Source organism: Salvelinus sp. IW2-2015, linkage group LG7 (genome assembly GCF_002910315.2).
Source record: "Salvelinus sp. IW2-2015 linkage group LG7, ASM291031v2, whole genome shotgun sequence".
Lineage (NCBI taxonomy): Eukaryota > Metazoa > Chordata > Actinopteri > Salmoniformes > Salmonidae > Salvelinus > Salvelinus sp. IW2-2015.
The window spans coordinates 28,349,831-28,369,610 of NC_036847.1; the positions used below are offsets into that span (position 1 = coordinate 28,349,831).

General features: G+C 40.4%; 1 protein-coding gene across 1 annotated transcript; it reads right to left on the reverse strand.

Annotated features, from left to right (window-relative positions):
- Nucleotides 1-12,630: 12,630 nt before the first annotated feature.
- On the reverse strand, nucleotides 12,631-18,611 carry LOC111966097 (peptidase inhibitor R3HDML-like). The gene is made up of 6 exons (XM_023990522.2): nucleotides 18,346-18,611; nucleotides 17,195-17,554; nucleotides 16,685-16,803; nucleotides 16,354-16,456; nucleotides 15,802-15,917; nucleotides 12,631-15,075 (listed from the first exon to the last, which is right to left on the reverse strand). The coding sequence occupies exons 1-6, from the start codon at nucleotides 18,349-18,351 to the stop codon at nucleotides 14,934-14,936; spliced, it is 846 nt and encodes a 281-aa protein (XP_023846290.1). The 5' UTR covers nucleotides 18,352-18,611; the 3' UTR covers nucleotides 12,631-14,933.
- Between the last annotated feature and the right edge of the window lie 1,169 nt (nucleotides 18,612-19,780).

Sequence of the window (19,780 nt, forward strand, 5' to 3'; positions counted from 1 at the left end):
GTAGTGTTGTAATTGAAGAAGGGAACGTGCCAGTACACTATAAGCCACAGGTCAATGACCTAGGGTTCACCGAGACCTCAGAGCAGTTAAACGCAGGCTGGTGAAYTTGAGAACCACCCACCCAGAGCATATAGGATTCATAAAATAAAATCTCTCCTTCCGAGTTTACCATCGTAACATTCCTGTGGTTAAGTCGGTCACTGTGATCCGCCTGAGAGTGTAGAGAAGATCAAATATTGACTCAAATTTATCCAAATCATATCAGGAGCCAATATGGGAGACACCATCTTGATTAATGTTTGGTAGAATTACATTGTCCAGGATAACCAGTTAGATGGATGAAAACAAGTTTAGCATCACAAACAAAACGGCACCAAAGAACCTTGTCGTCTTTAAACTTTAGAGAGGAATATTTGTAACCAATAACATTTTTTTTTATCAATGGATGACAAGAGGTGGTCAAATAGAACATGCAACTAATCTAGGGCCTCGCCAGAGCTTCCGGGTGTCCATGTTTCATAAGTCTGAACAGAGGTCATTACATTGCGTACTTCTCCACATCTTAGGTAGACATAGACTCTAGAGGAACGCCTCTCAAGTGCCCACATTTGCTCATGTTTGCTTGAGCACCAAGGCAGTAATGATCACTCTATTCCCTATATAGTGCCCTATGGGCCCTGGTCAAAAGTAGTGCACTAGGGAATAGGGTGACATTTTGGACACATACATAGACTCTGTTGGAGTGCCCTTCAAGGGCCCATATTTGCTCATTCACCACGGCAGTGATGATGGTGAAGCTAGAGGGAAATCTGTGTGACGGAATAAAGAGAACGAGTCACTTAGAACAAATCTTATCTCCTTAGCCATTAAACGTCTTTATTATCGCCAGCTCACGTCTTCCTTTTCTGTGAACTCCTCCAAGAGCAATCATATACTGCTCCATAAAGTGTAATCTGCAAGGTTAAGACTTTGTTAATCACACTCAGGCAGTGACAGACTGTTCAGGTTTAGAAAGATACTGATAGCAACATTTTGGATCATCACCTTAAACTCACATAACTTGTCTACGTTTTAGTAACTGATATTGATTTTTTTCATGATTTACATGTCATTTACATAATGACAACAGGATAACATGTCATAGTACTCTAAATATAATCTTGAATTATAATATATAATCTTAGTAACTATTTAATTTGTCATGCTTTTGCAAATATGGAGAGTTCTATCATATCAGGTTGTATGTTTAAGCAATAAGGCCCGAGGGGGTGTGGTATATAGCCAATGTACCACAACTAAGGGCTGTTCTTAAGCACGATGCAACGCGGAGTGCCTGGACACAGCCCTTAGCCGTGGTATATTGGTCATATACCACAAATCCCCAAGGTGCCGCATTGCTATTATAAACTGGTTACCAACATAATTAGAGCAGTAAAAATAAATGTTTTGTCATACCCGTGGTATACGATCTGATATACCACGGCTGTCAGCTGATTAGCATTCAGGGCTCAAACCACCCGGTTTATAATTAACATTAGTCCCTGTTTGATAGGTACATTCCCATAGCACATACATTTCCACCAGCTTCCAGAGTATCTTATCATAGAGTAACCAGAGAAGCCTCCTGATTTAACTAGTTCACTTTAGTCTGTTTTAACACTGGGCCAGACCCTAACACAGCCACCAGAAGACTAGACCATAGCAGTAACATGCAGTCTATAAAACTCCAAAAGTTAAATGTCTTCTAGACAAATAGTTTATTTCTGTGTACTCAACAAGATGATTCATATTTTTTTATGAAGGGTTAGCATGACATAACATGTTCCCTCACGCTCCCGTTTGACACAGTCAGTCCTCGTCGTACACACCTGAAGCAGCCATGTTGATGTGTGTATGACGTCTTTATGTAAGTTCTGTCCTGTCAGTATTATAATGAGTCACACAAACAGCCCGGGGCTAAAAGTCAAAAGACTGACTTCTGATGAGACCTGATGTAACACTAGTGTAATTATCCCCTTTGAAACTAACTTCAAACTCCAGTTTGTGAACAAAGTCCTGTCTACCTTCTGAATAGGAATCTGAATAGTCCGACCACTGACCAAACTCCATTTGTTAACCACTGCCTATTTGTACCTTCCACTGAATGACTCTTTTTCATTCCACACGTCCGATCCCAATGGAAAGAGCTGCTGAAGCTAAAAGAGAATAAGTGGAGACAACAACTGGAGGAAAACCAAGAGTCAATGATATTTGGAATATACTGTATGGGGAAATATTTATTTTTAGGGGAGCTCCCGCACAGGGCAAATGTGAGTGTTTATGATGTGTGTATTCTACACTGTTGTAGATGTTGATAGGATGAATGAAAGAAGGACGGAGACATTAACAATGTGCTTGTTGCAGCATACTTGAGGCCAGTGTTGAGCCTGCGCTGCTCTGTCTGTCTGTGTGTGTTAGATGTAGGAGATACCATGTGAGTAGTAGTAGTGTCATGGCAGGCGAAGACCTTGTCAACAGATGATACCTATCTACAAATCGCACAGCTTGTGCAACTCCAAGCCCCTTTGGCTGACCAGTGGTAATATCACTGTGTCTGTGCCGTTGGAAAATTGTTGACTTAATGTGTTAATGTTGACATTTGTTGAAATTATTCTTATTTGCTGTTTTTGTCGTTGCTTTGGTTTTGGTAATGCAATTGAAATGTTATGTTACTAGTGAAGGTAATTATGTTGACTTGATACCCCTTCCCCCTGTTTTAGCTAGCAGTAATCGACACCTCTTGTAGATTGTTTGGTAAAACAGCTGTCAGTTAGAAAATAAGCTGAGGTGAAATCAATGCTTTGACTCACAACCATTTTGTGCAAATGTCTGGAACAACATTGAATCTAAAACTTACAGTAGTAGTAGACTCTCAAGCCTTGTTCAGACTGTAGGCCTTAATGCTTTGTTTTTCAAATCCGTTTTGTAATACTGACTGTCCAAACAGCAAGTTACAAGTGAACAAATCAGATTTGTGTGTATTCAGACATTTGCTGATGGCTACGCTAGTTGTCATAGTAATGGTGGGTGTGTGTGTGGTGGCGTTGGCTGATTGGTGGTGGTGTTCCTGCTTTATCTCACTCAGAAGAGGTTGTGCAGCAAGCTAAGGTGGCAATAATGCCTGCCATGGAAGTTTCCTAGTTGCTTAGAATGTTCGAAATCATAGTGTAAGAACACTTTTATAGCCTCAAAGGATATGATGATGCAACATTCCAAACGAGTCATTTTTGGCTAGTCACAGCAGTCATCTAGCTAGCTGTTTAGTTTGCTAGCACATTCACTAGTTTGTTTGTAAACAATTAACAAGCTATTTAGCTACCACACTTTGTTGTCAAACTGTCAACAGAGTAACTAGCAATTGACAAGATATGCCTAATAAAAGTCTAAAAACACTTGAGGTCAAATAAATCAGATTTGACCATTCAGACACAAGTCACATGGCCAGGAATCAGATTTATATCTGATTTTAAACCACCTTCCTAGGTGGTTTGAAATTTTAATTGAAATATCCGATTCCATGTGCTTTTTGGCTGCAGGAAAAATATCAGATTCTAATTGAGCAATAATGCCTGCGGGGGTGTGGTATATGGCCAATATAACACGACTAAGGTCTGTTCTTCTGCACGACGCAACGACGAGGGCCTGGATACAGTCCTTAGCCGTGGTATATTGGCCATATACCACAAACCCCTTAGGTGCCATATTGCTATTATAATACTGGTTACAAACGTAATAAGAACAGTAAAAATAAATGTTTTGTCATAACTGTGGTATAGGGTATCATTTACCAGAGCTTTCAGCCAATCAGCATTCAGGGCTCGAAACCTCCAGTTTATAATCGGATTTCAGTCATTTCAAACTGCCAGTGTGAACAAGGCCTACACAGTAGGAACATGTTACTTACACTTTGTTCAGAGAGCCTACATTAGGCAGCTTTTAGTCTGCCATCTCAGGACAGAACAGAAAGCAACAGAGAGTTATGTTTGAGGCACCAATAGTACATTTCAGAGCTCTCTATAATTCTGTCCTGAGCTTTATCCCTTTATTTCAGAGTGGCCCTTCCACTTAGAACGAGCTACAAAAGGACATGACACTGCAGGAGCTCGTCTTCTTGAATGAGTTCGTCTTCTTGAATGAGTTCAAAGCTAGGCTCAAATCTATGGTGGACAGTTTAGCGGGGTCTGTCAATGTTTTGACCCCTAGATGCAACACACCTCCCCAGATAATTATTGCCTGTTCAATGTGTAAATGTATGTTTTTAAACTCTAGTACTTAGTGTTTTATGGTGTAATTATATCTGAATCGCTGTGTGATGCTATTTTAGCAAGGTCTCTTTTGAAAAATAGGTCTCGCTCAATGATACTAATTTGGTGAAATGAAATAAAATCTTTGATTCAAGTACAGAGGAGGAMACCAAAAGCAAAAGACTGCTGTGTACTACTGTCCATGGGATTGACCTTTCAATTACTTACAATTTCTCAGCAAATTAAGGTTTAGGGTGCCATACAAAAACATGCAGTTTTACCAGTTTTAACTATTCACAAATCCAGGACTCAATTCCCACTTGTGGATTTACAGAAGGAAAAAGCGAAAATGCATACATCTTCATATGAAAAACATCTGAGATTGTTAAAATAGTTATCTGAAACAACTGAAATATTCTCATAGTCCTGACCCATGACTGTTTGGTCTAAGGGCAATGATAAACTTCTAGGGACTAAATTTGCTCACCCTTCATTTACATTTACATTTAAGTCATTTAGCAGACGCTCTTATCCAGAGCGACTTACAAATTGGAAAGTTCATACATATTCATCCTGGTCCCCCCGTGGGGAATGAACCCACAACCCTGGCGTTGCAAGCGCCATGCTCTACCAACTGAGCCACACGGGACCGGCTTCATAATCCCAAATTATTGTGCAATAAAGAAGATAAAGATAGTTTAATAGTTGCCGTTAAAAAAGTTGAGGGAATATGCTACACTTTGTTTGTAGATAACTTTCAACAATCAAGGATTTGACACCTAAAACTTAGACTACCATCTACATGCAAAACTTCCTAAACTAAAACTTAGACTACCATTGGGATATTTTCTTACACATCCACCCCTAGTTGTTTGTTCCACCATGCAGGAGGAAACCTCAAGTAGCCCCATGTCTGTACACTAAATAAGTAAACAATTGCATCAATAAACATTTAACCCAATGCTCCACGTAAATCAATCACAGTGTCTTGATAAAGCCCTTTAATCATTAACTGCTGTTTTTGCTGAGAATTCATTTTGCCTGCTAGCACAAATCCTATCTGTCAGCAGACCGCATGGCTGGTTATCACTCTCTCTGCTGCTATAGGCTCTCCCATGATCAACCAATCAATATCAAGAAGGAATCACAAGACACTATAAGCCAAGGAATTCAACCTCATCCTAAATCATCACATTAAAATAAAATGTAATACCTAAGTAGCAGCAGAAGCTGGACGGCAACTGACATTGGTGCCTCTTTAATAAACTCTGCTATTTCTACAGATGTAGGATCTTAATTTCCTCACCCTGTTGCAGGAGAACTTTCCTGCATAGCAGGACATTTAAAACTTGTAGTTTATTTGAGGTTTAAAAAGGCTTCTGAAAATTGTAATTTCCACTTAGAAATTTCAGACTTGATTTTCCCTTATGAAAAATGTACCAACTCTTACAAAAATGTCCATCAATTATAATCCACCTAATAATTAAAATGTCCTGTTTCTGCAGGATTATTTTCCTAATGTGTTAAACTGGCTCAAATGAAGATCCTACATGTGTATATAACCTTCTTAGAGGACAGTTTCAACATTTAAAAAAACTCAGTGGCCCCATTATGAGGGTTCATCACCCTTCTACAGTCTACTGACTGAGCTTGATGACTGGCAACCTCTCTGCTACAGTCATCACTCTGTTTGAACAGTTCAACCCTATGGAGAGTTGAAAGAGGATGTTCAGATAGTGATCTAAGTATTAAGCATTAAAATGAAAGAGGAGGTAGATTTCACAGGCTGACCCGTTTAAGGGGGAATGGAATCACTTGGTAGCAGCACCACCTTGTGGACAAAGGAGGCAGTATCCTATGGTTTTTGTTTGTAATAGAGTTTCCCAAAAAGAAGACTGGTCTGTGACAAAGTAAACTCTCAGAGCAAATTAATTAATCTGCAGTTTTCCCAATTTTGTATGAATAGACTCAAGATAAAAGACAAATTGATACACATTAACGATAATACATGGTTTCATTTGGCCTTTTACATTACCAATATGGCCTTCCATATAAAAAATACTATATTATACTATGGTCTAAATACTGTAGCATTACTATATTTATACACTATAGTATTTACTGTAGTGTTTTTGCAGACTTTACTGTAATGTTTACTATAGTGTTTTTGTTTTATTACCTTTGACATAGAAGTGGAGGCTTTCTCCTTGAGGAAACCTACTGCGGAAATACTAAAAGAGCAAATTGTCCATAACCTGTCGGTAGGTAGGTATGTAGGACTGGGGAATGGCTAATTCAGAGATTCTGCTCTTTTCTATAACCTGTACACAATATACTTATGGGTGGCACAAATTGGGATATGGGGCAGGGAATGGGCAGGGTATATGCAAATAAAATACTGCAGTATTAACTATAGTTTAAAAAAGTTTYGTGTTTCTGCAGACTTTACTGTAGTATTTACGACATTGTTTTTTCTCTCTCCCAATAATACTGTAGTATTTACTATAGTATTCTACAACATTCTATAGTAAGTAATACACATGATCGATGGATACTACAGTGTGTAGTATAGTATTCTACAGTTAACTACAGAATTCTATAGTAAGTACTGTAGTACTCTATCGTAAACTGTAGTCTTTTTTTCATGTGGGCTACCACATCAATATGTATCTATAATAGTGTGTCTATTTTCAGACACAGCTAAAATCATCATATTTTTAAGTCAGAAAGCATTAATTCAACTAAGGAACAACACAAAGCTTTGTTCTGTGAGCAGTCCGTATGCAGCTGTACTTCGGCTGCTCTCAAAACACAGTCCCATCCCACTGTGCACTAACGTCAGTTCAACGTCTAGTTTTGATTTACATTTGGTTGAGTTGTCGACTAATGTGAATTCAACATGAAATCAACAAAAAATGTCACCATGTCATTGGATTTACGTTAAAAGTTAAAAGATGAAATGCCTTTACGTTCATTACTTTTTGCAAATCAGTTTTTCACGTTGATTGAATGTCATCACATAGATTTTGGGGGGGTTGAAATTACGTGGAAAGAACGTTGATTCAAGCAGTTTTTGCCCAGTGGGATGGTTTAAAAAGTAAACAGACAACAGAGTAGCTTGTTGTGTGGTGGAATAATCTACTGCATGAAATCCCTCTCTCTTTCCACCAGCTATGTAAAAGTATGTGTAACAGGGTAGTAGTCAAAATCTATTGTACGGTTCTATTCTGAGAGTTATAGTACTACAGTACTACAGTTATAGTACAACAGTCATAGAATTACAGAATACTTCCCCGTGACATGTGTTTCTGACTGACTGTTAGTAATTTCCACTTTCAGACTTCCAATTTTAGACTTGGTTTTTCCTTATAAAAAATCTATCAACCCCTACAAAAATGTCTATTAATTATAATCCACATAACAATTCACATTTCCTGTTGCTGCAGGATTATTTTCCTGATGTAGCAAACTGGCTTAAATGAAAATCTTGCATCTGTACCTGGAGTGGTGAGGTGACCATGCAGTGTTCCATGTTCCCCTCCATACATCCTCCTGACTGTGGATAGCTGAGCCCTGACAGTGACCAGGGACCAGACCGTATGCCCATCAGCCTCTCTCTCACCGGGAGCACACTGCACTACTCACCCAGGCCCGGCCTGAGCAGAGTGAGGGTGAAGGAGTGTGTGTCTGAGGGAGGGAGAACAAGGGGGGCTGTAGCCGGTGGGGATGTAGGGCCATAAGCATTTCACCAAGGCCTGAGGTAAAATGTGCGTGCGTGTGTGTGTGCGAGCCAGAGGCTGCAGCCACGTAACCAGCAGGGATAATCCTATAATGCCTGTCACAATGAGATTTGATTGGAGTCTTGAACACTGGGCTTCATAGTGTCAAGTGTACAGAGTTAGTAATAAACCCATCCACGCACACTGCTAATGGGGATCTCTGCTGGGTTTAATACTAAAACACATCTAGACCATGTTAACTCATTATAGCAGTTGAGTCCAGCTCTTCATTGAAAAAGAAATGCCAAACTCAATATGACTTTTATAGTTAAAAAATATGAGGAGAAAAAGTTTCAGCATGTAGCCTATCCAAGCATAGAGAGCAGTTATGAATAGCCAAAGAATGACAAATGAGATGGTTTAGAGATTATGAATGGAGAGATACAGGATGTGTCTGTCTGTGCTCTAAAGCATAAGTCTACTGCACCAGATCAGAAAACTCTCTCCACCTTAGTAAGGTATTTATCATGTTATTTGAAATGGCAAATGCTTTCCAATGCCCTTTATGCCAACGCTGTCACTATATATGAGTCATATACTGCATCTCCTAAATTCAGACTTAATCTTCATCTCAAATGGCAGATCAATGTTAAAAATGTTATGAGTTAATGCCAGAGGTCAGACGTCATATGCTTCTGAATGCCCACCCTGTTCCCTATATAGTGCACTAACTCTGGTCAAGTAGTGCTCTATATACTGCAGGCAATAGAGTGCCATTTCAGATGCAGCCCAGGTAATGTCCACCAGGGACAAGAACTGCAGGTAATGTCCACCAGGGACCAGAACGGCAGGTAATGTCCACTAGGGACAAGAACTCATAACTACTGTATACCATTTCAGACGCAGCACAGGTCATGTCCACCAGGGACAAGAACTCATAACTGCAGGTCATGCCTGTGACACACTAATGTCAGTATTTGTCTCCTGTCTCCTGATGCATGAGAGACATTGTGTAAGCACTATTATGAATTAGAAGAGACCTTTTCAACAGTGATTTGCAGCATTCTTGTGTCTGCACAAAGAAACATATAACCCAAGATCTARGCCAGAAATAAGCTTAAACAGGGAAGTTGCCAAGGAAATGTATTTGCAACATACAGTAAAAGTCCTGGTTTGTGAAGCTCTTTTAAGCACACAGAGGTAACACATTCCTTGAGAAAAATGCAGGTATTGTACTCAGTGTTATTTATTTATAAATGTTTTATTTATCCCCTTTTCTCCCCAATTGGTAGTTACAGTCTTGTCTCATCGCTGTAACTCCAGTACGGACTCGGGAGAGGCGAAGGTCGAGAGCCATGCTGCTTCTTGACACAATGCCCACTTAACCCGGAAGCACCAATGTATCGGAGGAAACACCGTACACCTGGAAACCGTGTCAGCATGCACTGCACCCGACCCACCACAGGAGTCGCTAGTGCGCGATGGGACAAGGACATCCCTGCCGGCCAAACCCTCCTCTAACCCGAACGACACTGGGCCAATTGTGCGCCGCCCGATGCAGTGCCTTAGACCACTGCGCCACTCGGGAGGCAGTGATACACTGACGTTTTGATAACCATGTAAATCTCTCTCGTACAAGGTGGCTTGTATCAATATATTCGGCTCTATTTACTCTCAGATTCAAAAATGCTAATTAGCATCAAAGTAGACATCATGCAAAACTACAAATCCCTACAAGYTCTAGCTGACACCTTTCCTGACACGTACTGTGTCCATTTAAAACTTGCACAAGACAGTTCACAGAATTGTCAATTTAAATAAATGTAGCCAATTTATTCTTTACTATATTTAGCTAACATTAGATAGTTAATTCAGAGATTCGCACCTTTGCCTTGATTCGGCAGTCTCGTCCAGATCATCATGGCATTTGTAGGTCTTTATGATAAAAGTCACCTTGCCCTAAAGAGATTTACACGGTTATCAAAACGTCACGTCAGGTTAAGCCTACAAGAAACACAGCCCTTATTTGAAGTGTTTCTAAAATCTCCTATGGGAAAAATGAATGGTGGAAAGACGATTGGAACCATTTCCCTGCTTGACCGCTAGGTTTTATTCACTGAAACCTGAGAAAGTGCTTCGAACATTTGACTGTATTATAAAGGAAAGATGGTACAGTATAATAAAACCAGGAAGGGGCAACTAATATCGTCAGTTTGGTTGGTCAAAGGTGTTTTGCATCTCCTTAACTCATATGTAAATTATACCATGTGTGATCAATGACATAATGAAAACAATCCCCAAGCCATTCACGCATAGGCCACAGTACACTTCTGAAAAGGCATGTTCTGACACTTTGCAGTGTAACTGAGTCACACTCAGTTTGCAGATGCTGTCAGGTGTTTTCCTAGTTTTTCCCAGGTGGTTCCCATGTGTTTTTCAGGTGAAAGTCCAGTGTTATCCTCTGACACAGAGTCTGAGGCTGCCCTCCACACCTTTCCACTATCCTGGCTACAATTCCACCCAGATTCACTCTGACAAAGTGTTTTACAGTGCTTGACACTCTAACAGGACTCCTCCTGAAATGTGTTGTTATGATTACATTCAGCCCACTGCCTATAGCGGTCCTTTATTCACCATGTTATGCTACACTCCGAAGCTTTGACATGCCAGGCTGACATCAGTCTCATCAGTCAGTCTCAGCTTATTATGGGGCCCTTTTTAACAACCTTCATATCGTCGCCACACCTCCTGGATTGCAGTCCTGTCAAAACAATGGCGATGATATTTTCTACATTGAATGGACCTGCCATAAGAGAAACCCTCTGCAGTGTGTATTGCATACTACAGTTTAAACAAAGTCAACAGATGGCGTGAGCTCCACCATAATGCACTGAAACCGTGAGATGATAAAAGACAGAAACTGTGTACTCACCACCAGCGAATGGAAACTCCATGCTTGTACTGACTTGTGAGTTTACATTAACCATCTCTCTCCCTGTTTCTTTCTTATGTGTTTTCTTTTTCTTCTGTATTCCCAAAGTTCTAGGGTTTAAAATATGGAAGTTAGCCACTGGCTGCGTTATAATGAGGAAGGTGGTGTTGGTGCAAGGTAAGGCCCCAGCATTAGGTAGGTACTTCTAGCTGTTATCTTATTGATTTTTCTAATCTGAGAAAAATGTGGGTGGAGATGTTAAACAGTAACCAGGCTCATAAAGAGACCACATATATATGTCAGGAAGCTGTCGCTATAGCAACAAGATGGTAGAAACAAAAAGCATGTCTGTAGACAAGTTTATTTTATTAATGTGCATTGAATAAAGGAAGGAAGGAAGAACGGGAGTAAATGAGGGAACGAAGAACTCCCCTGCAAGAGGGAAGGTGGAAAAAAGGGACATGAAAGAGAGAGAGGACTTGAGAGGGTGTCACCTCCCCACCTCAGATGGTGAGTGTGAATTAAGTTTCTTATGTTTTGGTTGAGAAGTCCTCCTATTCTCTCCAGGTCACACAATGAATGAACAGAAAAACACTGGACAAATACAATAACATACAAATATCCCTGCGAATAGCAGTAAGTTGATAACTTAACATGGTACAGGTCAAGTTTTCTTCTCACACTGATATTGTTACAAAATAGTTCATTCATTTACCTTGTGGGAACTTTCACTTTTGGTTGCATGTATGGGTCAGTTGCTGTCCTGAAATGGAGTTTCCCATGTTGGCCATTTCCCACAGAATCAGATATCCTCTGAAAATGTTGAAATGTTTGTTGATTGATTAGGAGTCATATAATTTCACTCTTCAAATATATTTTACAAGCATGAACATGTAAAGAGGGGTGTATGCAGTACATATTAAGACTTTATGGTAGAATATTGGGTTATCAGTGTGAACCATTTTGGACATGGAATAAAATATACAAATCATATTTTCGTCTCAGTCTCTCATTGTTAATGGATATAAACCAATTGAATCTCATAATTATGACCATAAAAGTCTCATTAGAGTCCAGTTTTATAGTGGAGATAGACTCTCTGCAGATTAATATGGAGAATCAATGAGGTGAAAACCAGCAAGGGGGGCTAGTGGATCCCCTAGCCCCCCTTAGCCTCTCCTAGCCTCCCGTAACCTCACCTTTCCTAGCCTCCACTAGCCTCTCCTAGCCTCCCTTAGCTTCCCTAGCCTCTCCTCCACAAGCCTCTTCTAGCCTCCCCTAGCCTCCCTTCGCCTCCCCTATCATCCCTTAGCCTCCCTTAGCCTCCCTTAGCCCCCCTTAGCCTCCCCTAGCTCCCCCTAGCCTCCCTTAGCTTCACCTCTCCTAGCCTCCCCTAGCCTCCCCTTACCTCTCCTAGCCCCCCCTAGCCTCCCTTAGCTTCACCTCTCCTAGCCTCCCCTAGCCTCCCCTTACCTCTCCTAGCCCCCCCTAGCCTCCACTAGACTCCTAGTTAAATGAGCACAGATGCAGGCCAGGGGCCATTTGAGATAACATGCACATGTAGCCAGTCATTGTTTCCAATTTATAATATCTATGCTGACATGCTGTGTTTAGGTACATTAATATTAAGATGGGATTGGCAAGGAAGAAATAGGAAGACAATCTCCTTTTAATACAGATATAAGTGAAAAGCAACCTGGGACTGTAAGGTTTAAACACCCACTACTGAGTTAAACTCCTTTTTTTTTTATTCAAATAATTCTTGACAGTGATTTCATATTCAGGCCAATCATGAGCTGTAATAAGTGTATTACAATGTTATTAAAAAAAAGAATTGGTCTACAAGAGAACAAATAACCAACATGATCAATGTCTTTAAATCTACAGTAAACAAATGTGTTATAAAATAATAATAATAATAAAAATCAGTAACTATAAAAGTGCTTATTTTTAGCTTCGCAAAATTTCAATCAAGAGCCAAATAATTAACCAAAAGCAGTGCAAACAATTTGTGGACTTAAACACATTGGCATAGGCCTACAAATACACTACATGACCAAAAGTATGTGGACACCTTCTCGTCAAACATCTCATTTCAAAATCATGGGCATTAATATGGAGTTGGTCCCCCCTTTGCTGCTATAACAGCCTCCACTCAACTAGGACAGCTTTCCACTAGATGTTGGAATATTGATGCAGGGACTTGCTTCTGTTCAGCCACAAGAGCATTAGTGAGGTCGAGCACTGATGTTGGGAAATTAGGCCTGGCTCGCAGTCGGTGTTCCAATTCATCCCAAAGGTGTTCAATGGGGTTAAGGTCAGGACTATGTGCAGTCAATTCAAGTTCTTCCACACCAATCTCGACATACTATTTCTGTATGGACCTCGGTATGTGCACGGGTGCATTGTCATGCTGAAACAGGAAAGGGCCTTCCCCAAACTGTTGCCACAAAGTTGGAAGCACAGAATCGTCTAGAATGTCATTGTATGCTGTAGCGTTAAGATTTCTCTACACTGGAACTAAGAGGCCTAGCCCGAACCATGACAAACAGTCCCAGACCATTATTGTTAAGGCTGTGTAATGGAGGCGAAGTCAGGTGAAGGAGAGCAGAGTAAACAGGCGCACGTTTATTCCTTTCAACAATAGGCACAAAAAATGACATAAGATCCCAAAAACACGAAACATAAACTATAAAAGCATCGCGCCTGAACATACACCTTTAACAATGAACAATTACACACAAAGACATGATGGGGAACAGAGGACTAAATACATGTAGATTGATTGGGGAATGAAAACCAGGTGTGTATGGAACAAGACAAAACAAATGGACATATGAAAAATGGAGCGGCGATGGCTAGAAAGACGGTGACGTCGATCGCCGAATGCCGCCCGAACAAGGAGAGGAGCCGACTTCGGCGGAAGTCGTGACAATTATTCCCCCTCTACCAAACTTTACAGTTGACACTATGCATTGGGGTAGGTAGCGTTCTCCTGGCATCGCGATTCATCACTCTGGAGAACGCGTTTCCACTGCTCCAGAGTCCAATGGCAGCAAGCTTTACACCCCTCCAGCCGACGCTTGGCATTGTGCATGGTGATCTTAGGCTTGTAAGCGGCTGCTCGGCCAAAACCCATTTCATGAAGCTCCAGACTAACCGTTCTTGTGTTTTGACGTTGCTTCCAGAGGCAGTTTGGAACTTGGTAGTGAGTGTTGCAACAGAGGACAGACAATTTTTACGATTTAAACGCGATACGCACTTCAGCACTCGGCGGTCCCATTCTGTGAGCTTGTGTGGCCTACAACTTCACTGTTGATGCTCCTAGACATTTCCACTTCACAATAACAGCACTTACAGTTGACCGGGACAGATCTAGTAGGGCATACATTTCAAGACCTGCCTTGTTGGAAAGGTGGCATCCTATGACGGTGCCACATTGAAAGTCAATGAGAGATTGCATGACTGTGTTCTTGATTTTATACACCTGTCAGCAATATGTGTGGCTGAAATAGAGAACCCACTGTTTTGAAGGGGTGTCCACATACTTTTGTATATAGTGTACATTGCACTCATCTTCTTAACATTTTCAAAAAAGGACATAATCAAATGAATACAACAGAAGTACTGTCTGGTTTTTGGTAGCTGGGTTCTTTCTGTGTCATGGCGAGAAAATGGAGCTTTGAAACCCAAGAGTTTACATAGATTTAAGTTCACAACATCATGACCGAGGGGGAAAAACATTATTTCCCTAACATCCAGTGGATGGATCAAACAGTTTATGATAAACACAAAAATAGTGGTACTATAATTGAATCGCTGAAAAAAGCAGGTCTTGTGCTTTGATTCGTTTTTTATGTTTAGAAATCCTTCACCTTTCACACTTACCCTCTCTTGCAGTTGTTTGTTGCTGAGATGAATGGAATGGAATAATTGACCAGAAACAATGAACTCTTAAAAGTCTTCCATTATAACAGGGAAAGTATGACTGATGTATTTCTAATACCTTTTTCTTTTCTTGGCTTTGGCTTTTGAACCACTGAAGGAACACTGGTTTCTGTTACATGAACCTCCATATTTTGATGGACAGGCAGAGCACGGTTTGCCATTCTTATAGGGAGCCTCTCCAACCCAGTTMCCTCTGGAAGATAAATAATACATGGTTAACTGCTGATCTTGTTTGCTTGTTTGTTTCCTGTCATTATAAAGGATATTCAATTAAATATAAGGCTCTGATGAGTCTAGCTTATACAATAGAAAAAGGAATGTATTAAATTCATGTAGGATAATATAACACATTAGATCTGGTAAAAGATAACACAAATATWTWTWTWTWWTTTTTTTTGTACCATCATCTTTGAAATGCAAGCGAAAGGCCATAATGTATTATTCCAACCCAGGTGCAATTTAGATTTTGGCCACTAGATGGCAGCAGTGTATGTGCAAAGTTTTAGACTGATCCAATGAACCATTGGATTTCTGTACAAAATGTTGTATCAAGACTACCCAAATGTACCTAATTGGTTTATTAATACATGTTCAAGTTCATAACTGTGCACTCTCCTCAAACAATAGCATGGTATTCTTTCACTGTAATAGCTACTGTAAATTGGACAGTGCAGTTAGATTAACAAGAATTTAAGCTTTCTGCCAATATCACATTTGTCTATGCCCTGGCAAATTTTCTTGTTACTTACAACCTCATGCTAATCAAATTAGCTCAACCGTCCTGCGGGGGGACCCACCGATCCTGTAGAGGTTAATCTATATTGGGTATGTACTGTAAACGTATATTTGCATATACTGTAAAGTGTTCATTATAACAAGATGGCTTGCTCTTGCCATGAACAGAGAAGTGTGTACTTACTTGATAGAGTAGTTGCAAACCAGGAACACTGCTGTCCTCCAAGAGCTCCCGTACACATTCATGTTTGAGCATTTGTTGATGGCACATCCCATCTTATTGGTATTGGCCCAGACCATCTGAAATTTGTTGATGTAATGTGTAGTTCTCATGGTCAACATGATCAATCACAGACAGTTCTCACACACAGTCACCCAATTTCTTACTAATACAAATATAAACTATACCAGGAAAGCACAGATCTTCTGTAAATAGAAGACCATGTATAGTACATACCACAAAAAATATGTAGGATCTTAATTGGAACACTCTTTTGTTGCGTATTTGAGTTTAAAAGGCTTCTAAAGTTTGTAATTTCCACTTTGAAATGTAATACTTGATTTGCCTTAATGAAAAATTTATCAACCCCTACAAAAATGTACATTAATTATAATCCACATAATAATTCACATTTCATGTAGCTGCAGGATTATTTTCCTGCTGTAGCAAACTGGCTCAAATTAAAATCCTACATCTGTACATTCTTATTTAGTGCAATATCTAAGCCACACACACCTGTGTATAGTGGGAACAAACTGGTCCACTGCATGTGTTGGGATAGGAGAAGGAGTTTTTCTCATCTTGCCAGGACCTCACCAGCTCAATGATTGACCAGTATCTAGGAGAAGGAAAAGACCTTTCAGCATTTCATGTTTCTTAAAATACCATCCTACTTCATATTTGACCAGAAACAATGAACTCTTAAAAGTCTTCCATTATAACAGGGAGACAGTGTTCCTATAACATTCATTGTTGAACAAAAACACACCAGATCTCCAACAATCACATAAGCAACAGCTATAAAACAGTTGTAAACATGGAAAGAACAGGGGTAGTTCTACAGTACCTGCCAGAGTTGATGGACAGGTTTTGGCCCATATATCTCATGGTCTGTGAGGGTCCATGATCCCATATGCAGCGGGAAGCCCAGGAATCTGCTGATTTAGCCAGTTGCTCATCCCACACCTAAAGCATGGAGAGAGAGAGAGCAGCTGTTCAACACTTCTCAAATAATATTTATTTTATTAATTTTTTAACGACATTCTCCCTGTCCCTGCCAAGAGGATGGCTTTACAGATATTCACTGGTCCTATCTTTCTCGCGACTCTTTTTCACATTATGTTTGATTTTGTCTGTACTTACTTATGTGAGATTTTACTAATTCAATAAATATACATAATAAAACAATTATTAAAAAAATAGAATTCTAAAATGTCAAATCTAACTCTAGTGTAGAGCAAGAACACCACAGTTATGTTTCAGATTTGATTAAGTGTTAGTAAGCCCAGCCATAGAATGTGACAGAGGAGCAGCCCCTTGTTTTCCTCCCCTGGTTCAGCAGATGCAGGGGCCTCACCATGATCTCCATATTGGCAGCCTGAGGGAAGACCTGGGAGCGGACATGGTTGTGATAATCCAACAAGGAATTCATTTCTCTGGAGGAGATGGCTCGCCTCCTTCGGATACGAGGCACGCTGATGCTGGTAAGATTCAGATTACTCCAGTCAGAGTCAGGGTCTGACTCGAAGCCAGGTCTAGTTAGGTGGAGATGGTTGGTCCAGTTGGATTTGGATAGGATCCGCACAGCAGCAGCTCCAGTGTAAGGCATTGACCACAAGATGGCAGCTAAGAGGAGCTGAGCACAAACAGGACGCATCTCAACCCTCTTCTCTTGTCTCTGGGTAGGGCTCTGGCAACACAGGGTTCTAGTAGGCTTCTGTGGACGGCAGAGGCATTGAGGGCAATGTTAAATTGCGTATGTTTTTAAAAATAGTCAAAAGGGCAAAAATGGTTGGGGGAAAGCTTCTCTAAAGCAACCCCCTGGCTAACTGCCTCGTAATTTTTTCTAATTCCTGTCCAAAGTGTTAGCTGGACTCTATCAACATTTTTATCAATTAAGAATTAATAAGCAACTTAATGATTTGAAGTCAGAATCAAGTTTACACAGGAGACAAAGAGAATAAAATTGTTTCAATTCCTAACGTATTGTCTGTAGTTTGGCAAACAATATATATACCAGTACTGTAGGTAGACCCTAATATAGAGACAATATAACCATATTTCAACCATATTAATTAATACATCAATTGCACAGACTGAATGTAATCATGACATTTTTTAACATACATTATAAGTATTGCTCAAACTGTACTTTAGACAACTATTTGTAATCAATATAATATTCATTCAATTTGACAAAAAAAATTGTCTGTTGAACAAGTAGCCATTAATTCATTCTCACATATCTAATAACATCAATAAATACTAGTAACTTTCTTATTGCATACAGTTATCAAATAATCTCATTTATATTCAATAAATAAAAAGGCAGCATGAAAAAGCAGCTGTAACAGTGCCCCAGACCCAGACAGTACATACTTTCATCAGCTGTAACAGTGCCCCAGACCCAGACAGTACATACTTTCATCAGCTGTAACAGTGCCCCAGACCCAGACAGTTCATACTTTCATCAGATGTAACAGTGCCCCAGACCCAGACAGTACATACCTTCATCAGTGATTCTAGCGCAGTAGAGCAAAGCAGAGCAGCCAGATAGGAGAAGAGAAGCCTAGCAGATCCACACTTAAACACTAGGCTTTGCAAACAAGACCGTTTGACATCTGTGGCAGGGAAATTTAACTGGGCCAACTCTCTCAGGATATCTGACGCACTCACAAGCCCTCCTGTCTTGTTCTTCTTCCTCCTCTTCTCCTCCCTCTTCTTCCTCTTCTTCTTCTCCCTCTTCTTCTTCTCCCTCTTCTTCTTTTTCTCCCACAGAGATGTTCCTTCCCAGGGGCCAGAAAACTATTTGATAGGCAATTTAACTTTCTCAATACACTCATTATGTAAACTCGGTCCTGTAAAATACACAAACACAAGATTTTCCAGTAATCATTTAAATATATATACAGTGCCTTTGGAAAGTATTCAGACCCCTTGACTTTTTTGTTGCGTTACAGCCTTATTCTAAAATGTATTAAATAGTCTACACACAATACAATCTACACACAATACCCCATGATGACAAAGCAAAAACAGCTTTTTAGAAATGTGTGCAAATTTATACAATTTATATAAATATTACATAAGTATTCAGACCCTTAACTCAGTATTTTGTTGAAGCACCTTTGCATACCCAGCAAGCATCGAGTCTTGTTGGGTATGTCGCTACAAGCTTGGCACACCTGTATTYGGGGAGTTTCACCCATTCTTCTCTGCAGATCCTCTCAAGCTCTGTCAGGTTGGATGGGGAGCGGTCTCTCCAGAGATGTTTGATCGGGTTCATGTCCGGGCTCTGGCTGGGCCACTCAAGGACATTCAAGGACGTGACGCTTGGCATTCAGGCCAAAAAGTTCAATCTTGGTTTCATCAGACCAGAGAATATTGTTTCTCATGGTCTGAGAGTCTTTAGGTGCCTTTTGGCAAACTCAAAATGGGCTGTCATATGCATTTACTGAGGAGTGGCTTCCGCCTGGCCACTCTACCATAAAAGCCTGATTGGTGGAGTGCTGCAGAGATGGTTGTCCTTCTGGAAGGTTCTCCCATCTCCACAGAGGAACTTTAGAGCTCTGTCAGAGTGACCATTGGGTTGTTGGTCACCTCCATGACCAAGGCCCTTCTTCCCCGGTTGCTCAGTTTGGTCGGGCGGCCAGCTCTAGGAAGAGTCTTGGTGGTTCCAAACTTCTTCCATTTAAGAATGATAGAGGCCACTGTGTTCTTGGGGGATCTTCAATGCTGCAGAAATGTTTTGGTACCCTTCCCCAGATCTGTGGCTCGACACAAACCTGTCTCGGAGCTCTACGGACAATTCCTTCGATCTCATGGCCTGTATTTTTGTCTGACGTGCACTGTCAACTGTGGGACCTTATGTAGACAGGTGTGTGCCTTTACAAATGATGTCCAATCTCATAGGGTCTGAATACTTATGTAAATAAGGTATTTC